Source organism: Phoca vitulina, unplaced genomic scaffold (assembly GCF_004348235.1).
Source record: "Phoca vitulina isolate PV1807 unplaced genomic scaffold, GSC_HSeal_1.0 scaffold48, whole genome shotgun sequence".
Taxonomy (NCBI): Eukaryota; Metazoa; Chordata; class Mammalia; order Carnivora; family Phocidae; genus Phoca; species Phoca vitulina.
The window spans coordinates 1237325-1257185 of NW_022589751.1; the positions used below are offsets into that span (position 1 = coordinate 1237325).

A 19861-nucleotide genomic window follows, 5' to 3' on the forward strand; every position below is an offset into this window, starting at 1 on the left:
TTAATAAAAACTTAATGGTTTCCAGCTTTGCCTTAGATTTTTCTATTCGAGGACTTAGATTACACACATACACAACACCCTGTGTACATACATAGCTATACACATGCAAAAAGAATTTAGTAAGTAATATAAGAGAAGCTTATATACCGTATAGAAAAAACATACTCCTGTGTCTCTCCTTTCCTCTTACACTACTACCACACTCACAACATTTTTGACACCAGATGTATGGGTTTCTACACATCAAGAAATTCTGAAACACCAGCTAGGTATCCTATAATTCAATTCAGTTCTGACATCATCTACCAGGAGTTCACATCAGATCCCACAGGCTAAGGATTCAGTCCCACAAGACTGCCCCATTTCACACACCAACTGCAAGTCCCAAGTTGTCAATTATACTTCTAATTGACCAGCTATAAATTGGGGTTCCCATGACCTGCTCCTGTGGTTTGATAGAACAGCTCACAGAACTCAGGATAACACTTATTTATGTTTACTGATTTATTAAAAAGGATATAATAAGGGATACAGATGCCTCTTCCCAGTTACCATGCCCATGTAGCATAGAGTTTCTATGCCTCTCTGGGCAAGGCACTCTCCTAGTACTTCCACATGTTCACCAACCTGGAAGCTCTTTGAATCCTGTACTTTTGGGGAGTTTTGTGGAAGCTTCATCACTTAGGCATGATCAAGCATTAACTCAGTTTCCAGTCCCTCTTCCTTTCCCAGAAAATGGGGGTGGAGTAAAAGTTCCAAACCTCTCATCATGGCTTAACCTTTTTGGTGACCAGCCCCCATCCTGAAACTATCCAGGAGCTCACCAAAAGTCACCTCATCAGAACAAAACACACTCCTATCACCTAGGAAATTCCAAGGGATTTAGGAGCTCTGTTTCAGGAAATCAGGGTCAAAGACCAAATATTAGAACAAAAGATGCCTCTAGTGCTCTTATCAGTTAGGATATTACTGGGGTTTTAGGAGCTCTGTGCAAAGAACCAGGGGTAGAGACCAATATACGTTTCTTCTATTATTTTACATATACTTTCAGACTATTGTCAAATATAAGATTTCCTAAAACTTGTTCTCTAAAGCAATTATGATACTACATAGTAATTTGAAGTCTGTTTTACAAAAGAGTAAAGCAAGAATATGAATCTTTTGATATATAAAGATACATGTAAAAAGACAGAAATTAACAAGGTAAAGTAGTCTTCTTTCATTAGAGAAAAACAGAAATACTGAAAAATATGACTGGACAAGTTCTTGAAATGAGTTATTACAGAGAACCATATATATTTTATACTCTGGCATACTAAATCAACACTAAAAAAAGAGTTACTCTTTAGCTTATATAGAAAATTAATTTTAGTTGAACTAGTCCATTGATTAGAATTAGCTGCTTTCAACATATAAGGTCATTATGCATTGGGTGATTTATGGCTTAAAATGTTCAACAAAGATCAACTGAATATTGTGCTGGGAACCATGTGATACAAAGATGAGTATGACGTGAGCCCTGACTTCACAGCATTTGTAATCTAGATGAGATCCCAGCACATAAGCAGAATAAGGTGATTACTAAAGAACCTACTAGAATGTATTAGATCCTTCCCAAATAATACAATTAACTAAAATTGGAGCAAGGAGACATGGCATTCAAACTAGATTTTGCTGACATTCAGGCAGAGGGAATAACTGCACAAGGACGTGGGAAAAAACAACTGTACAGAGCTATATGAAGACAGTGTTAAGCAGATTCCTGATGCCTGTCTGCAATATAGAGTATGTGAAGGATTATAGTTGCTGATGAGGTATTCTGGGGTCAAGGAAAGTACTTAATTTTGAAGGTTCTTGGAAAAATTCTAGGAAGAAGAGTTACAACTGGACCTGTGTTTTAGAAAGATAATTCAGGCTAGAGTTTAAAGAATGAATTGGAAAGGAGGAAAATTAAAAGCAGAGAGGCTGGGTAGGTGACTACTGAATAGTTTAGATAAGCACTACTAGGACCTCAAACAGGTCAGTGGGGAAGAAAGTGAAGGAATGAGAGACCCAGCAAAAATTAAAATGGAGAGCACTTGAAAATCAAGAGACTAGCTAAGCATAACAGTACTGTGAATACAAATGAGAAACAAACAAGGTTTGAGATCAGCAAAACTTAATTTTTAATGGAACAAGGTACACAACTAAAATAAAAAGATAAGTTCTATCCAACTTATGTACAACTTGGTAATGATAAATGAAATACATTCAATGTGCATACTATTATTCATTCTTTGAATAAAAGGCCAACATTTATTACTTGAAAGGTATGCACAGAAATAAATACATTATACTAAACTCAATATGCCTCTGAAGGCAGGGGTCTTTTAGAAAAATCAAACTTTCTACTACTTAAAAAAGTTCTTAATAAAAGGCTCTCTATTACAGGTGAGAAACCTGTTCCAGTACATGAAAACAAGCATATGAGGGCTTCTTTATTTTTAGCCATTTTCCAACTCACTTTACTTTAAAGCTACTTGTTCAGATTAGTCAGTTTCTGAATTATAACTTGATGAAAAGGGAGAAATGATAACAATCCTTAGAGAGGTTTTGTTGTTGTTGCCATTCAGTGTAATGTAATTTATATGCTACTCAAGGAGCTTTGAAATATTGCAATACAATATTCCCCAATCTCCTGGGGATACATGGCATGGGTAGGGAGAATAATTAATAGAAGCCTTTACAGAATTCTTTTAATCTATTGAGGTTTCACATTTCATCTATAATATATTCCAGAAAAGTGGGAAGAATCTCAACCTTGAATGTTGCTAAATAATTCCTTGCTGAATTGTATTGTGAGGAAAGGTCAGCATTCCTGTGGTGCTAACTAGCAGTAGCTTTGTTTATTTCATGTGTATTAAGACTCCCTCAGTTAAATCCAAGATTTTAATGTAGAAAAGAACATCATCAAGATGGAAATGTGTGAAAAAAGTAACATTCATTTGAAACAAATTTTAAGCATATTTCAAAATTACTGTTTACAAAAAAGTAATGATTAAATACAAATTTTAAAAAATTTTAAGTGCCAGACAAATATTAATTCAGTTATCTAAGTATTTCTGTTTATAATCTCAAAAAATTACTGGGAGAGAGTGATTTAAAGCAAAATATGGTTTGCCCCTTTGAAGATTTTAATTACAAATATGTCTTTGAAAAGGCCATTCTAAAAAGAATCTCAGTTTCACTAAGCACTGAGAGCATAAATATATCATAAGAAGCCAAATGCAAATGAGTCTAGTCATTTTACAGTACACATTAAGTTATTCAAACAAGTTAGTCCATTCTCAGGAAACTGATTTAACTTCTGACCCAATATAAGCACCAAATAAGGATCTAAGAAGAAAAATCAGCAATTTCCAGTATAAGTGAAATGATGTACAGCATCTTTCAAAGAAAACTGAAATTACAATGCTCTTATAAATGGGATATGAACACAAATCACTAACATTTTGTCTCTGATTAGTGATTTTTAAAAAATCACTATAAAGCAAAAGAAAAACATGTTCAGGTTAAGTGTTACAACAATTTAAAGCTAGATACAGAGGGTGTTTTGTTAACTCCTTTTTCCAAAAATACATATTTTTAAAGTAAAGGCAGTAACACAGATTAATAACAAAGATTGAGAGATGGGCAAAATCTGCTCTGAAACAGGGAAAAGACAGCAAGCATAGTTGGCTCATGTGCCTGAAACTGTTACATATGGGAGAGAGGACTTTCTTATCAATCAGTTTTAGATGTCTGCCTCCTAAGACCTAAACAAGGTTGGTGGCAGAAAAACATTTCAAGCTGGTCATCATTTGGGGCAGAGCAAGAGCCTTTAAAGAAAAAGAACAAAACTGCTTGGTGACGGCTTGTCAAGACCATACTCTGGGAACTTCATCCACTGTCAATCTACATCAATGTCTGAACTAAGAGGCCTGATGTTGTCCAGATCTTAAGATTTTCTGTCAAAGCCTTTTTAAAGAGGTGCACGTTAAGAAACAGTGTACACTGGCAAATAACAGTATTACCAAGGCTGTCAAAATGATCTGTTTGGCGTTCTTCTCCATTCTGCTATCATGCTTCTTCGCATTAAATCAGTTTAGGAGATAAATAAACAGGTTTTCATATTTCCTTTGCTGTCAGAAGCTTGGCAAGAGTAAGTCCCAAACACACGCACACTGTTGTGATCCACCTACCTGTAGCATGCCTTGACCATTTCCTTCTATGGTACCTTCATAAGTGACATGCAATCGAGTCAGGGGTTTTTCACATCTACAATTTAAAAAGATAATCCTTTACTTTTTTCCTTTTTTTTTTTTCTCTTATTTTATTTATTTGAAAGAGAGAGAATGAGAGAGACAGAGCATATGAGAGAGGGGAGGGTCAGAGGGAGAAGCAGACTGCCCGATGAGCAGGGAGCCCGACGCGGGACTTGATCCCGGGACTCCAGGATCATGACCTGAGCTGCAGGCAGTTCCTTAACCAACTGAGCCACCCAGGTGCCCCGATAATCCTTTACCTTTAATGACAAGCATTTCACTATGGAAAAATGTGAAAATATACATAACTAGAGAAGAAATATTGAAACCATTCCAAATCTTAAAAGCCAGAAACAGGTGCCTGGTTAACATTTTTGATATAGATTCTCCCAAACTTTTTCTTATTCAAATATTAAATACACATATTTAAATTAAAATGGGATAACATGCTGCTTTAAAACCCATTTTTCTCCTATAAAATATTAGTTTCTCTTCTTTAAGAATTGAAAAACTTCTCAAAATGTAAAAAAAAAAAAAATCTATGCAATTTTATTATTATGCTAGAGTTGGCAACCTAAAGAAAAATACAGAAAAATTTGGCAATAAATCATATATGATATTGGGATGGAGTCTATTTTCACTAGCTTGTACGCATGAGTGTGTGTGGTGGGGGTGTCTTGATGAAAATACAGGCCACAGAAATCTGATCTATGATATTTTTATATTAATAAAATTGATGGATGAATCTATTACTTGTAAGTCACAATTATTTTCTTTCCCTTTCATTGACCACAGTCACTGACATGCTACCCCAAAATTTGGCATCATGGTATATCAAATATTTTAAGCTGAATTAAGTTTGAGAAAATGGCAGAAGCAGGAGGGTCACTATGACCTCCTCCCCTCCTCACAGTGTAATAAAACCCTCATGTGCAAGGTGCCCACCCTGTATTTGGAGGAAAGGAACATCCTTATCCAAAGAAAAAGGGATGCCAAGAATTCTAACAAACAGGCCTTGCTAAGTTGTCCCTGGATAACTACAATTACCTCATATTTCTTAATCTGTCAAATTCCTCAGCGATGTCTACCCTTCATTGAACCTAGCAAAAAAGTAAGTGGGTCTGTTTCTTTGGGCCTTCATTTCCTTAAGAAGGTTCCTGTGACATGTAAAACTTACATTAAATAAATTTGTGTGCTTTTCTCCTGTTAAATCTTTGTCCTTTTAGTTTTCAGACCTAGCCTGGGACCCTAACTAGGTCAAGAAAAAACTTTTTCCTCCCTTACAGTATTTACCTGGCTTACATTATATTAAAAAACCAATTCCATTTTATTAATAGTATTTGATGATGACATTTTTCAGTAACAGATTTTCCCAGATTACTTACTTGATAAAAAATATAAATTACAATAGAATATAACAGATGAGATCCAAATGCCTAACTTACATAAGGGTGGCATTCATTTTGGGGGGGACTATATATATTTTAAAACAATTATATATTTCTTAAAACAGTTTAACGGGGGAAGCACTATTATTGGGATTTACTTTCCTCCTGATTTCAATGAGTCCAAATACATTTCTGGGGAAGCTCCAGTCCAATAGATTAACAGCCTTAAACAGAAGGCAATTCAGTACAGGTTCTAAGAGCTCCACTTGCATTAACTCATGTAATCCTCACAACAACCCTATTACTATCTCTTTTTACAAATGGGAAAATAATGCACAGAAAGCATTTAAGTAACCTGCCCAAGACTCATAAGCAACAAAGCAACAAGGATATGAAGCCAGGTAGCCCTAACAATGGCCCAAACTCTTTAACAGTATGCTATACCTTTAGAAAAATTACTTTCTAAATCTCTTCTAGAAAGTAATGACACAAGTTTGATCTTTTTTTTTTTAACTTCCTTTTTTGTTTGTTTGTTTTTTGATCCTACTTTCCTGGCCATTTTATGCTAAGGGAGACTACCCATGAGGATACTACTGAAAAGACAAAAAGAAGCATGATACAGAAATCTCTAGTTTATCAGTCAGGACTTCAAAACAGAAATCTCATCTGTCATCAACTATTCTTCATAACTGAAGCTGTCAATGTACAGTACAATTCTCAATAAAATTATGAAACTGCTAGACACTTTTATAAAAGCATCCTCCAACTTCCTGATTGGCTCCACCAAATCTTTCATACTAGTCACAATCAAAGACACAGACGATTGTGGCTCTCTGTGATTAACTAAGCACAGCTAAGGTATTCACTGATAATCATTGGGTTAACTGTCACATGGCAGAAACCTGGAAATCAGAAAACCCTCTAACTTCCTGGCACCCATTTAGCTCCTTACTCCTGGGAACACCAACAATCCTCATCTCTTCTTTATCCTTCCTCTTTAAATGAATACATGTTTCTGGTTCTGTGGAGTCTGGGAGATTGATTAATAACATTCTCCAACTTACTTACGAAGCAGCTAAAACAAAAAGAGGTCAATGAGACAAAAAAAGTTAGAAAAGTTATGAAGTTGAATTGTGCCTATGAAAGTTAAGGGGAATATCTCGATCTTACTTAGGGGCAAAGTTATCTCACTGACACAGCAGCCTTGCCAATCTTGGCATTTTGACCTATCCCTTCTCTCTCAGATGGTAATGTACCTACCAATGGATGTCCTTTCATGTTAGTGCCAAATTAATGTCAGATGCAGAGTAGAGATCTGCAGCTGAATTAAAAACAAGCCCTCCGCATGATCTATAAAATCTACACCAAAGTGGGATGAACAAAACATCTGAATTCCTATCAGATACTAATAGAAAAGCTAAGAAAACCAATCTGTATTCTGGTCTGGGCAGATAAGAGCAGACTGTTACTTTTAGTTGTAGATACCATATTTTAAGAGGGACCAATGGCCTGGAGTGTATCAAGAACAAAAATAAAGGGTTTAGGATCCATATTATATGCAAAACAGAAGAAATTAGTAAATTTAGTATGTACCTGTGTGTGCTGTTAGAGGTGGGGGTGGGTCAAGAAAGCACGATGATATATGAAGAAGACTGAATGTTAAAGAAAATTAGATTCATTTATTGTACCACTAGAAGGAAGAACCAGGAATGGAAGGGGCACAGAGATTCTTTGGAATACAGAGTTTCTTACTGAATGAAAGTATTAGATAATAACACGAGCAGCCAACAACGGGGTACACTGAGGTGAAACAGTGCATTTCCCGTCATTGAAGCTGTCTGTCATCTGTCACAGATATTATAGAGTTGATTGATATTTTTAGTAGACAGCTGGGTGAGATGATTTCCTGGGGTCCCTTTCATCTCTAATATGCCAAGACTCCATCCAAAATGCTATACATCTTCTCTTCCTTTCTGGCTCTATTTTGTTTTTGTTTTTATCTTCCACTTGTTTAATCTTTTACCCACTTCCCTCTACTAATAATCATCTCAGCCATGCAGCCGGCCTCCTAAGGTAAGTTTGTTTTCCTTTCACCTCACAAATAAACATCTTTGATGGATAAGAAACACCACAGGAAAGCCACTTAAGTAGATGTGCTTCCTCCAGTTAACTTCCTTAAAAGTGAGTCCCTTTCATCACTAATTCCAAAGGAAACAATTACAAACTATGATAAAAATTATGAGAAAGTGAAAATGAGAGTTAACATGAATGCATACGCAAAATACGCATTTAGTATGTTTGATCATGTCTTCATGTTTGATGAAAAAGTTGATCTACTCTTCTTTAAGTGCTTTGGGATCTGCTCTAGATTAGGAAATGTATTAACTAGTTCAGGGCACAAAGGAACTTACAAATCTGAATAAACTCAGAATGGTTATTATTCGTCTCAGTTATTTGCAGATAAATAATAAAAAAAAAACAGTAAATTAGCAGCTTTCACAAAATCTGCCAATAGTACATGTGAACAGCCAAACTTCAAAATTCTTATCATTCAGACAAATTCTAGGTAACTACTATTTACATTTTATTTTAACAAAGAAATTTCCCCCCATCTTGTCCTCCAGAATGAAAAGCCATAAAATACAAATATAGTAACCAAAAGAGAAGGGTAAGGATTAGTATTAAATATTGGTGTTCTAGGGGTGCCTGGGTGGCTCAGTCGGTTAAGCATCTGCTTTCAGCTCAGGTCATGACTCCAGAGTCCCTGGATGGAGCCCCACATTGGGCTCCCTGCTTAGCGGGGAGTCGGCTTCTCCCTCTCCCTCTGCCTGCTGCTCCCCCCTGCTTGTGTTCTCTCTCTCTCACTCTCTCCCTCAAATCAATAAATAAAATCTTTTAAAAAAATAAATATTGGTGTTCTAGTTGATATTAGTGTCTTCACACAAAACTCCTAAATAGGACTCTGCTTCAGAAGAAAAAGACTAAGGCAAAGAGTAGAAATCACAGGCTTACAGGCTTTGATTCAGATAGCATGACCTTTCCAACAATGAGGCTATCAATGGATCATTTACAGGAAACTCCCTAGCACTAGGGCAACTAAGAGGTTGGGAAACCATCTTTCCAGGAGTTGCAAAATAGAATCCTATCACGGTAAAAGAGCCCTTATAATTCTAAGATTCCCAGATTATTTTTATTATTATTACCTTTCCCACTCTGGAAAATCTTCAAGACTCTGTCTTGTAAATGTCACCAAGCCAGTAGGTTCTACAAAAGCAATAAAAGAAAAACACACCCAAAAGAAGTTTTGATTTTGGAAAGATTATATGCATTCAGTAAAATAATGGATCTAACAATGGTTATAAAACTAACTGGAAAAATACGAAGCGTAGTGTTAGAATACAACAGACGACTGATTTAAAATAATATTATCCTTACAGTAGGAACTCCTTCTATAAAATAGTAAGCCCTCAACTAAAACACGAAACTAACAAACAGCACAATGGTACCCACTGGTAAAGTTTTCTAAACTGAATACATTTGTAAAAAATCACTGAAAAAAAAAGGTGCGTTAATGAGTGTAGCTTACACAATAAAGACAAAACTGAATTTTAATCTGCAGACACCTCAAAGAAAGGACTTAATCTTACATCTAAAGGCTCGTGAATGTATACACATTTATGCATTTTATAATAAAATAAAATGTCTGTGATTAAAAAAGAAAATTGTTGGCATGCCCTTGGGAGTTGACAAAGCTAAATCCAGGGCTTAGATGATATGCAATTGTTCTACTTACAAGGCACCTTAGCTGGAAGGAGGAATTACTGTGTTCTATGAGGTTAGAGAAGAAAGATGACATAGTTTTTAAGGAGGAATAGATATGAGGGGATCAAAACGCAGTATATTTTAGAAGAATGCGATCTTTTTTGTTAGGTTTACTTTTTTTTTTTTCTAACTAGTGGCAAAAGCAACAAATAAATCAGTAGGCCAAAAGTAATTTGTTTGATTCAAATCAAAGAACAAACTAAAAAGGCCAGGCCACTTCTGTTTTCTTCTGTTAAAAAGAAAAGGAGGCAAGAAAGAGAAAAGCTCTTAAGCAAAGAGAGATATGTCAGGAACTATTAGTGATAATGGTGGTAGAGTCCCAATAAAAGCTTGACAATCATTTCATTCCTCTGGATGATTCCACATTTCTCTGCTCTTAGTCATAAGCAGTAACAACTCAAAAATCATATGGAATTGTTACAGTAGAACATTAATGGGTGACTTTTGTTAATATGGGTTATAAAATATTCTTAAGATTTCCTTAAGAAATTTCTCTAAGGCAAATGGATAACATATTTAAAACTCACAAGAGATCAAACAATTCAAACACCAGAGAAGCAATTCTATTAATAAGAAATTAATGTCAGTATCATTATTCAGCAACTTAGCAGATAAGAATATTAAATGTCCTTCATATATACTAGGAGATCCCAAGAGAAATTCATAAATGAATATCACTAGCAAAGCCAGAAAAAAGGCAGATCATGGCTCTTTAGATATAATTAAAAATACTTAGCATTCTTACTACCTTTCTTCCATAAAAAGGTAACTTTTATGCTAGAATAGATTATATTGGTTAATCAAGTATTTCTCTTAATAAAATCACAATATACACTGCATATGAATCATCAATTTTTAAATACTCCACCTATAAAGTATTTTATCTAAAACCATACTGAAAATAATTCAGAAAGCCCTTGAAAATCTTTCAACCTCAAGATCCTCATTAAAAATATAAAATGTAGACACTGACAACACTGAAAAGTTAAGTCTTGATGGAATTATATTTTATCAATTCTAAAAGGCATATTAACTTCTGAAACTGGGATACATCTTTCCGTAATGGAAGGTATCTAGTCACTGCCACTGGTCTAGATTAAAGTCGAATTTTTCCAGAGAAGATGTGTATCTGCTTCTCTGGTCATCTGGGAACACCATCAACCTGAGATCAGTGTGAATTAAATCCACTGTTGCAGGCTTTTGTGAATCACACTGATAATATGACTTCAGACTCAAACTTGAAGCTTGTGGTTCAAATTCTCAGGGGAGATTTTTTTGTTTCTTCTCTAGCCAGTGTCATGTTGACACTTGTAGTTTCTTTATTGTCCCTTTTTTGCACAGGTTAATTTCTCATCTATCCTTAGACTGAAGGTACAGACCTTTGGTGAATCAGCTCTGTAAAAGAGGTCTCCTATGACTCCCCATCCTGAGTGTTTTTTCCTTCTTAGTGGTACATAACATAATGACACTTTTTACCATTTATAATGTCCTAGATTTGATGAAATATTGTTTAAATAGGTTTCTGTAGTTTCCATTAAGTAGACTTCAGACCTTCTATATAAATTAATCATTAACTTGCAAGCCTCTTTTGTTCCACTGAGTATTTCCTCCTTAAGCCTGTAGCTTTACATCCTAAAAACTTACAACACATATCACTATATTTCATAAAAAACTAAATTACCATGTACAATGAAAAAGTCAGAAAATCAAATGTCTAGTTATAATTTATCTTTTTCAGCCTAATTCCTAATACTTATGATGGGTTATAAATTTCTAGTTGAAAAAACAAAGTATTAGCATTTTCCCTCAAAGCCAATAAAATCCTAAAACTTAGACAAGTTAGCTTTTAGAGAAGACATACATGATTTGAATCCAAGGACAGAAAGGTAAACTCTGAATTACTTAGGTATAATAATGGAATTCATTCTATTTAGCAAAGCAAATTTAGAATAGCAAAAAATGTACTCATCTTTCCAACAAATTATTACAAATTCTAATTTGGCTTTATGTCTCATAAACCCAAATGAGTCTTCATTTCCTTTATTATTTCATTCAGTATAGAGATCAAAACTAAAATAAATAAGTTAAGAAATAAATAACCCTCTATCAAAGAAGCATGATTTTTCTCTTAAATATCAACATTCTGATAATTGATTACTTTCCAAAACTCTAAACAATGTTTAATAGCAATACCTTCAAAAAGAAAAAAATGCCAAGTATACTATAATGTGAAATTATATACTAAAGGAAGAATATGAGAAAATTGATCTTAAAATGAGTCAACGATGTACTTAGAGACAATCTGACAACCTGAATGACCAGAACTGAAAAGAACTCATTTCACTTGACCAGAGTTGACCTGCTCTACTTAGCAAAAGCAAACTTTAAGATGTTCTGGTTTCCCTTATAATCGACTTGTAGGAAAGGCCATCTACTGGAAATAGCTAACATTTATTAATCATGTAACTTCTCACATCATACTTACAACTATCCTATGAGGTAACTGATCATTATTCTTTTATTTTACTGATGAGGAAACTGAGGCTTAGAGGTGTTAAGAAACTTGTCTGTGGTCACCCAGCTCCTAGGGTAAGAGTAGCAATACTGATCTATTATTAGCTAGTAACTTCCAGCACTGGTTAAGATATCTGCCTCAGGTGTTATGATTAGTCTCTGGGAAAACAAGATGGTCAAGGTCCAACAGAAAAAGAGAAACATATAAACACTAAGTACAACACTGTTTTATAAGAACTCTATAAAGTATGTAAAGGGGCCACAAGAGAGGGATGAGTAGGAAGGCAACAAATCAGCTATCCTCTGCAAATACACTACCTGTTAATAATCAATGCTTCTCTAAATAAAGAACACCCAAAATGTATTTCCTGGTCTATATACTTTCTTTTCAAAGTATTAATTTACTGTTTTTCAGTCATGAAAACCTATTAAAACATGTTCTGCTGGTCTAATTTCAGAGTATATAAAACTCACACATATTCATAGCACACATTTAATGTATATAATATGCATAAAATCTAGATTATAATGCTGAATTATTTGGTTTGGGCAGGAAGATGTACTTTGAACACAAACTGTTTCTGACCTGCCACTTGATCTGAACTGTCTGCATCAGTGATAAAAATTATATTAAGAATGAAAGGAATTTACTTTTCTCTGTGACTCTTCTAAAGTAGCAGAAGAGTGTTTTAAGCTTCTCCGGTTTCCTTGATGAACGTCCTTCAAACAACCTGAAAAAGACCAAAAACAAAATAAAAAACGGTGATTTAAAATGCCTTAATGACTCACAAACAACTAAATATATTGCTACCAAGTAAAGGAAGGTAATTCTATAATGACAGAGAACTGGAAAACCAGATTTAAACAGCATCTGGGGAGGACTAAAACCAACTAGAACCAGGCTTCTTAAAAGTTGTTCGAGTCAGATGGCACTCTCTAACAACAGTGTTTGTCCCATCTATGTTCCTCCAGGGAGAAGGTGCCATCTGGCCCCCCAAAGTCAATTAGGCCAGTGAGTTAATGCTCAGTCATTTTCCCAATGGCAAATACTAATAATTCATAATATTACTAGGTAGTTAAATGACTGAACAAAAATGGTATCTGAAAAAAAATCCACACGAGGGCGCCTGGGTGGCTCAGTTGGTTAAGCGACTGCCTTCGGCTCAGGTCATGATCCTGGAGTCCCTGGATCGAGTCCCGCATCGGGCTCCCTGCTCGGCAGGGAGCCTGCTTCTCCCTATGACCCTCACCCCTCTCATGTGCTCTCTCTCTCTCTCTCATTCTCTCTGTCTCAAATAAATAAATAAAATCTTTAAAAAAAAAAAAAAAAAATCCACACGATTATGTTGGGGGAGGGAGGGCAGTGGGTGGTTATGACAATGACAAGCAGGTATGACAAGGTATTTGGGGACTGACCAATCTTTGGTAATTAAACAGATATACCCTTTGCACAGTAACCAAAACAATGCCTACTCATCTAGTTTCCAGCAACCTGGACTTGCACTACTTAATTTAGTCTTCTTCGAAATGACGTGGCATTGTTAATGGTAACACATAATGCAATTTATCCTGAGGAAAGAAAAGCAGGGCTTTGGAAGCATATGACCTGAATAAGGAGTTCGCTGAAGGATTTCAAACACAAAAGCATGCTTTGGGCACAAGATCTAGCTTTCCAAAGGCATTTAAAAATTATAAAGAAATTCTGCAGCTATAAATGATGAGGTATTATTTATCTGCCTCTAGTCATAAACTCTGGCTTTACAACCAGAAATCCTTTAAGCAAAAGTTCACTTTAATAAGTGCCGAAATGGGTAAAATTTTTCATGATTAGAAAAGCAAGCTTATGTAACTATGCAGAGAGGGAAAAGTTAATTTCATGAGAAAATCCTATTGAGAACTGAAATGAATTAGGAGAAGGAAAGGAAATGTAGATTTCAAATGATCCTGTTTTCAATGATCTGAAATTCTATGTTCAGGGTCAATTTCTGAGAAAACAATTTATGTGAATACTTATTTCCTGAAAAGAATACTAATGTCAGAAAAGTATTTTAGCTAAATTTAAAATAGAACTGATTTTTAAAAACAGTTTAAGACCTGTATGGGGGCACCTGGGTGGCTCGGTTGGTTAAAAGCGTCCAACTCTTGATTTCAGCTCAGGTCATGATCTCAGGGTTGTTACATCAAGCCCTGAATTGGCTCTGCGATGGGCATGGAGTCTGCTTAAGATTCTCTCTCTCTCCCTCTCCCCCCCTCCAACTCTCTCTCTCTCTCTAAAAAAAGAGTCCCTGTATGATAATTTTTACTCATCCAAAAGAACTTACTTTTCAAAAATGTTTATTACAAATACTCTTAAAATCCAGCTGCCTGCTGAAAGAAAGGATCTTTGAGAGTGCAGGTTTCAGCTTGGTTTCTTCTGCAATATGTCAACCAGGATAGTTTATTTAAATCAAAATAATAGTCAAAATGAAGAAGCCACTTGGCAGTTTAATTAAACATCCAGTATCAAATAAATGTGATTTACTAAATGAATATCTGGGGAACCATTGCAAAATCCCTTTCTAGGTTTACTACTTAGCAGAGGGAAACAGTATGAATATAAAGGCAGCCATCACCTTTTCTTAGAGATGAACTGAAGTACTACATAATTCAATTAAAGTTCCTCTTCCACAGAACTGCTATGTAGTAAGGAAAAAAATGGTTGTTATCCTTAAGAAATAATTCCCCCAAACATAAAAAGTGTCTGTAGCTTCTATTTGTGGTCAGTTGTTTGTAAAATCATATTGAAGTCCACATATTTCATAACCACAATGACAAATTAGTAAGCCTTAGAGCCTCTTGGGACTATAGATTTATTGTCAACCTAGCAATACTGACTTTCCTGGAAGATTATATGGCAGTTAGTATCACCTACTACAAATGAGCACCCATTGTTTATCTTGTAGATCCTAACCTTATTGGTACAAAGTCAAGCAGAATCTCAATGTATTGTTTATTTGTCGCTCCAAGCCTAATTTCAAATCACTATGTAGCCAAATATGCTTTCCCATCTTCCTGATGGAGCAGGAAGTGCATGTGAGGTGGTAGGAATAAGAGACAAGAAGGAGGTAGAAAGTCAGGGAAGATGAAGCAGGTTTAAAACCCTTGCATGGGGCGCCTGGGTGGCTCAGTTGGTTAGGCGACTGCCTTCGGCTCGGGTCATGATCCTGGAGTCCCGGGATCGAGTCCCGCATCGGGGTCCCTGCTCAGCAGGGAGTCTGCTTCTCCCTCTGACCCTCCCCCATCTCATGCTCTATCTCATTCTCTCTCTCAAATAAATAAATAAAAAATCTTTAAAAAAATAAAAATTAAAAATTAAAAAAAATAAAACCCTTGCATGAAGTCTAAAATTCCACAACAGCGAAGTCTGAAAGTACTATGCGTAGCCACCCAAATAAAATGAATTATCCTTGTATGAAAGCAAGTGAAAATAACATAAAAACACAGTCAAACAACATGAGTGAAAATCACAAGAGTGATGTAGTATCTGAGAGACAGCATCTAGGGGGAGGAGGAAGACAAAGACACTGAGAAATGAGCTCGAGAAAGGAGGGAGTCAAAAAGATGAGGCTGGGAAGGCAGAGAGGAAGAGACTAACGAGATGAGGCTAGAGACGGAAGGAAGAGAGACAGAAATGCACACAGAGAGAAAAGCACCCAGAGAAATAGAGACTCCAAGAGAATGAGACCTTCTTATAATAATCAAGCACCATCAGATTTAATTTTTCAACATTTTTTTTTTTTTAATTTAGGTTTTCAAGTCCCGGGCGTGTATATTTGAAGGCGTATTTTGAGTCAGCAGGTATGCAGATGACCATGCACATAAACTACACCACAATAACCCCTTTGCATGTAGGAAGGACATTTTGGCATTTAACTGAATATTAGAGAGTATTAAAAAAAGCAAACAGAAAAAGCCAGTCAGGCAACCTCACTCTTGTTCTAAACAAAACTTTTTATTTTCAAGGAAATAAGTCAATCAAGGGTCAGATACTTATTAACTGGTGTTTTTCTTTCCATACATATAAAGAAAATCATAGTTTAATAAAATCTTTCCCTGAATAGAATACTGATAACATTACTGGAATTGAATTCTAGCCACACACATACACACCCTCATGTGATTTCAAGTTAAGGATTAATCCCATTAGTACACAGTAAATCAAACTCAAAGCACTATAACCTCCACTTTAAAATGGATGCAAATGATAATCTGGAACCTAGCCACAAAGTCATTCTTGGCTTTTCTGTGAAGCAATCTGCCATATGGCCCCAACAGCACTTTCAATCCAGGGAACAGGCAGATGTAAAAGCCTCCTGGGCTGACCACTGCTACAACCCACAATTAATCTCTGACCATCAGTTTCTAAGCAATCTCAGAAGCATCAATGCTAATCACATTGGAAGCCTTTATATGAATGTTTAGGCCCTGAAAGGCAAGCAGGGGAAAAGGTCAGGGATATTTAACATAACTAAGCAGAGCTGGAAGAACACAACAATAAATAAAAACAGGAAGACTTATTCAATTTATTGACGTCAGCCTCCCACCACATACTCTTAGCCATTTTTCTTATTCAATCAACTAGCTAGCCATAGCCCTTTTGAGGCTAACTACACTCACACACACACAACTCCCAACTGCCAGAAACTATAATCATAAATAGCAACTAGGCAAAAAAGAAAACACCACCACAACAAAATGCTCCATAATCAGCTTACCAAACGGCTCATCAAATTAGGTACTTGATCTTTCATAAGTCACATGAAAAAGGGGAACTTTTAGTTGTTTTCCATTTCTGGAGCACTCTCAGAGCATTTTGCTCAAGAGGAAGTGAGACATAATGAAAGAGCATGGAGTCTGAACAGAAGACAGTGTCCAAGTCCCAGTTCTGCTGACAAGTCATTTATTCTCACTAAACCTGTTAGTATAGAAGTTTCCCTACCTAGAAACTACCATAGATAGAATCAAAGTAAGCTGTTAACAGACAGCACCAATGATCGTGTATAGTCATGATCCTGGTTTTTTTGCTAGTTTAGGCTTATTAAACACATACCATCTCAGTGCAGCCAAGTGCTGACATCCTGGCTGCTAGGATTCCCTAAAACAATTGTGGAGACCACCACAGGATTTACCTGCCCTTAATTAATTTTCAACATTCTGGTGACCAAGAGAATATCCATCAACCAGAAGACAGGAATATGCTTGTATTCAAATCTTCAATAGATTAAACTCTCATTTGGTGAAAATGCTATTGGGATACTATGAGTTTAAATCCCTCATGGTCACTCTGGACTGATGAATGACTTTGATTCATTTTACAGATCAAGAATTATTTCTAAGGATAGTTCTAGTTTCTGATTAGCTATGATGTAAGAAGTATTAATCTAATTAAACTGAGTAATTATTCAAAGAGAGGCCAAATTTGGTTAAGGGACATAGCTTCTAGAGGTTAACTTTATCCTAAGTTTGAATCCCAATTATACCAGCTAACTTAGTGAAGTAACCTACCCTCTTTAAGCCTCCATCTCCTTATCTGAAAAATGAAGGAAAAAAAAAAAACCTAATTTATAAGTTTGATATATTAGGTTAAAAAATAACAGCATGGGGCGCCTGGGTGGCTCAGTTGGTTAGGCGACTGCCTTCGGCTCAGGTCATGATCCTGGAGTCCCTGGATCGAGTCCCGCATCGGGCTCCCTGCTCGGCAGGGAGCCTGCTTCTCCCTCTGACCCTCCCCCATCTCATGTGCTCTCTCTCTCTCTCATTCTCTCTGTCTCAAATAAATAAATAAAATCTTTAAAAAAAAAAAAAAAAAAATAACAGCATGGTGATTGATACACAGCAAGTACTTAATAAATATTAGGTATTGTTATTAAGAATTATTCTCATGAAAAAAAATTCTCATGGCCAGCAAAGAAATCAACACTCATTTACATAAAATGCTTATATTGTTCAAATCCATATTCCCTTCATTTTTTTTTTTGACAGAGAGAGACACAGTGAGAGAGGGAACACAAGCAGGGGAAGCGGGAAAGGGAGAAGCAGGCTTCCCTCGGAGCAGGGAGCACGATGCGGGGCTTGACCCCAGGACCCTGGGATCATGACCTGAGCTGAAGGCATACGCTTAATGACTGAGCCACCCAGGCGCCCCCATATTCCCTTCATTAAGAAAAATAGCTCAGCCTCTTGTCCCGTCAAACCTAACATGCTGACACTCAGAGCCAACCAGCTCAGACTTCAGGATAAATGACCATGCACAATGAAAAAGATAAATGTGCCTTTGCCAAGAAGTTCCAGCATTCCCCTGTCAGAAGTTTAACTGAAAAACAATGATGCTTTAAAATGAACACATGTGGGGCACCTGGGTGGCTCAGCTGGTTAAGTGTCTGCCTTCGGCTCAGGTCATGATCCAGGATCCTAGGATCGAGCCCCGCATCAGGCTCCCTGCTCAGCGGGGAGTCTCTTCTCTCTCTCTCCTTCTGCTGCTCCCCCTACTTGTGCTCTCTCTTTCGCTCGCTCACTCTATCTCAAATAATAAAATCTTAAAAATTAAATTAAATTAACACATGTCTTAAAATTGATATAAATCCTGGTAATTATGGCAGGAAATGGGAAGTCACAAAAGCCAAAGCTTCCCAAGACTTCTTGACTTCTACCTGTCAGCCATTCCAAACCTGAGGTCTATTTTATTATCGAGAGAAGAATGCTGTCAGTGTAGCAGGGGCCCAGCCCTTAGAGGACCCTGTGGACTTGTTTCTCTTACATGCTGAATGGACAGTGACGGGGAAGGGGAGGTTATGATACTGTGTCTCTGGGGCTATAGTTAGGAAGGAAGAAGCTAGCTGTTTAAAAAAGGCTCAAAAAATCTGTGGGATTCCAACCTCAAAATCAAATTACAAAAATCATCCACTCTTTTTATTAACTTTGTCTTCTGCTCCACTTCTGATGGTTGACTTGTAACTATTTTTCTTCTGATTATAAAAGTAATATATGCTTATTATAAACAATTTCAAAAATATAGAAAAGGATGAAATAAAAGCTTTAAATGGTAATCATATTTTATTAATTTTCTTGTCAGTCCATTTTCCATGCTCATACATGTACCGACATGAACCTCTATAGAGGTGTATTAACAAATACAGATATTTTAACATAATTGAGGTCATATTCTACATTCAATTGCTAATTCTTTTTTTTAAAGATTTTATTTTATTTATTTGAGAATGAGAAAGGAGGGGGAGGAGCAGAGGGAGAGGGATAAACAGACTCTACGCTGAGTGTGGAGCCAGGCATGGGGGCTTGATCCCAGGACCCTGAGATCATAACCTGAGCCGAACTCAAGAGTCAGACCAAGCCCAACCAACTGAGCCACTCAGGTACCCCTACAATTGCTAATTCTAATCATGCTTAATCTTCCGCTCCCTTTCTGTGCTTTTTCTTGTTTTAACTGATGAGTAATGTATATTTGTAGTTATCCACAGAGAGCTTTAAGCATTTCTGAGAAAAGGGCTATAAACATTTAACCAAGGTATCAGACTAATGTGATTTGTGAAGAGTTTAAATACTGAATTCTTTTTTTTTTTCTTTTTTTTTTTTTTAAAGATTTTATTTATTTATTTGACAGAGAGAGACACAGCGAGAGAGGGAACACAAGCAGGGGGAGTGGGAGAGGGAGAAGCAGGCTTCCCGCCGAGCAGGGAGCCCGATGCGGGGCTCGATCCCAGGACCCTGGGATCATGACCTGAGCCGAAGGCAGACGCTTAACGACTGAGCCACCCAGGCGCCCCTCTTTTTTTTTTCTTTAAGTAAACTCTACACCCA

At 36.4% G+C, this 19861-nt stretch overlaps 1 protein-coding gene across 7 annotated transcripts in view; it reads right to left on the reverse strand.

Moving 5' to 3' along the window:
- Nucleotides 1–19861, reverse strand: part of PARG (poly(ADP-ribose) glycohydrolase) — a 123872-nt gene that overhangs the window by 44389 nt on the left and 59622 nt on the right. For all 7 annotated transcript variants that reach the window (XM_032432317.1, XM_032432320.1, XM_032432316.1 and 4 more), the window contains 3 exons: nt 12659–12738; nt 8875–8935; nt 4221–4296 (listed from right to left, as the gene is read on the reverse strand). In XM_032432317.1, the coding sequence (XP_032288208.1) occupies nt 4221–4296; nt 8875–8935; nt 12659–12738 (217 nt within the window). The remainder of the gene's footprint in view (nt 1–4220; nt 4297–8874; nt 8936–12658; nt 12739–19861) is intronic.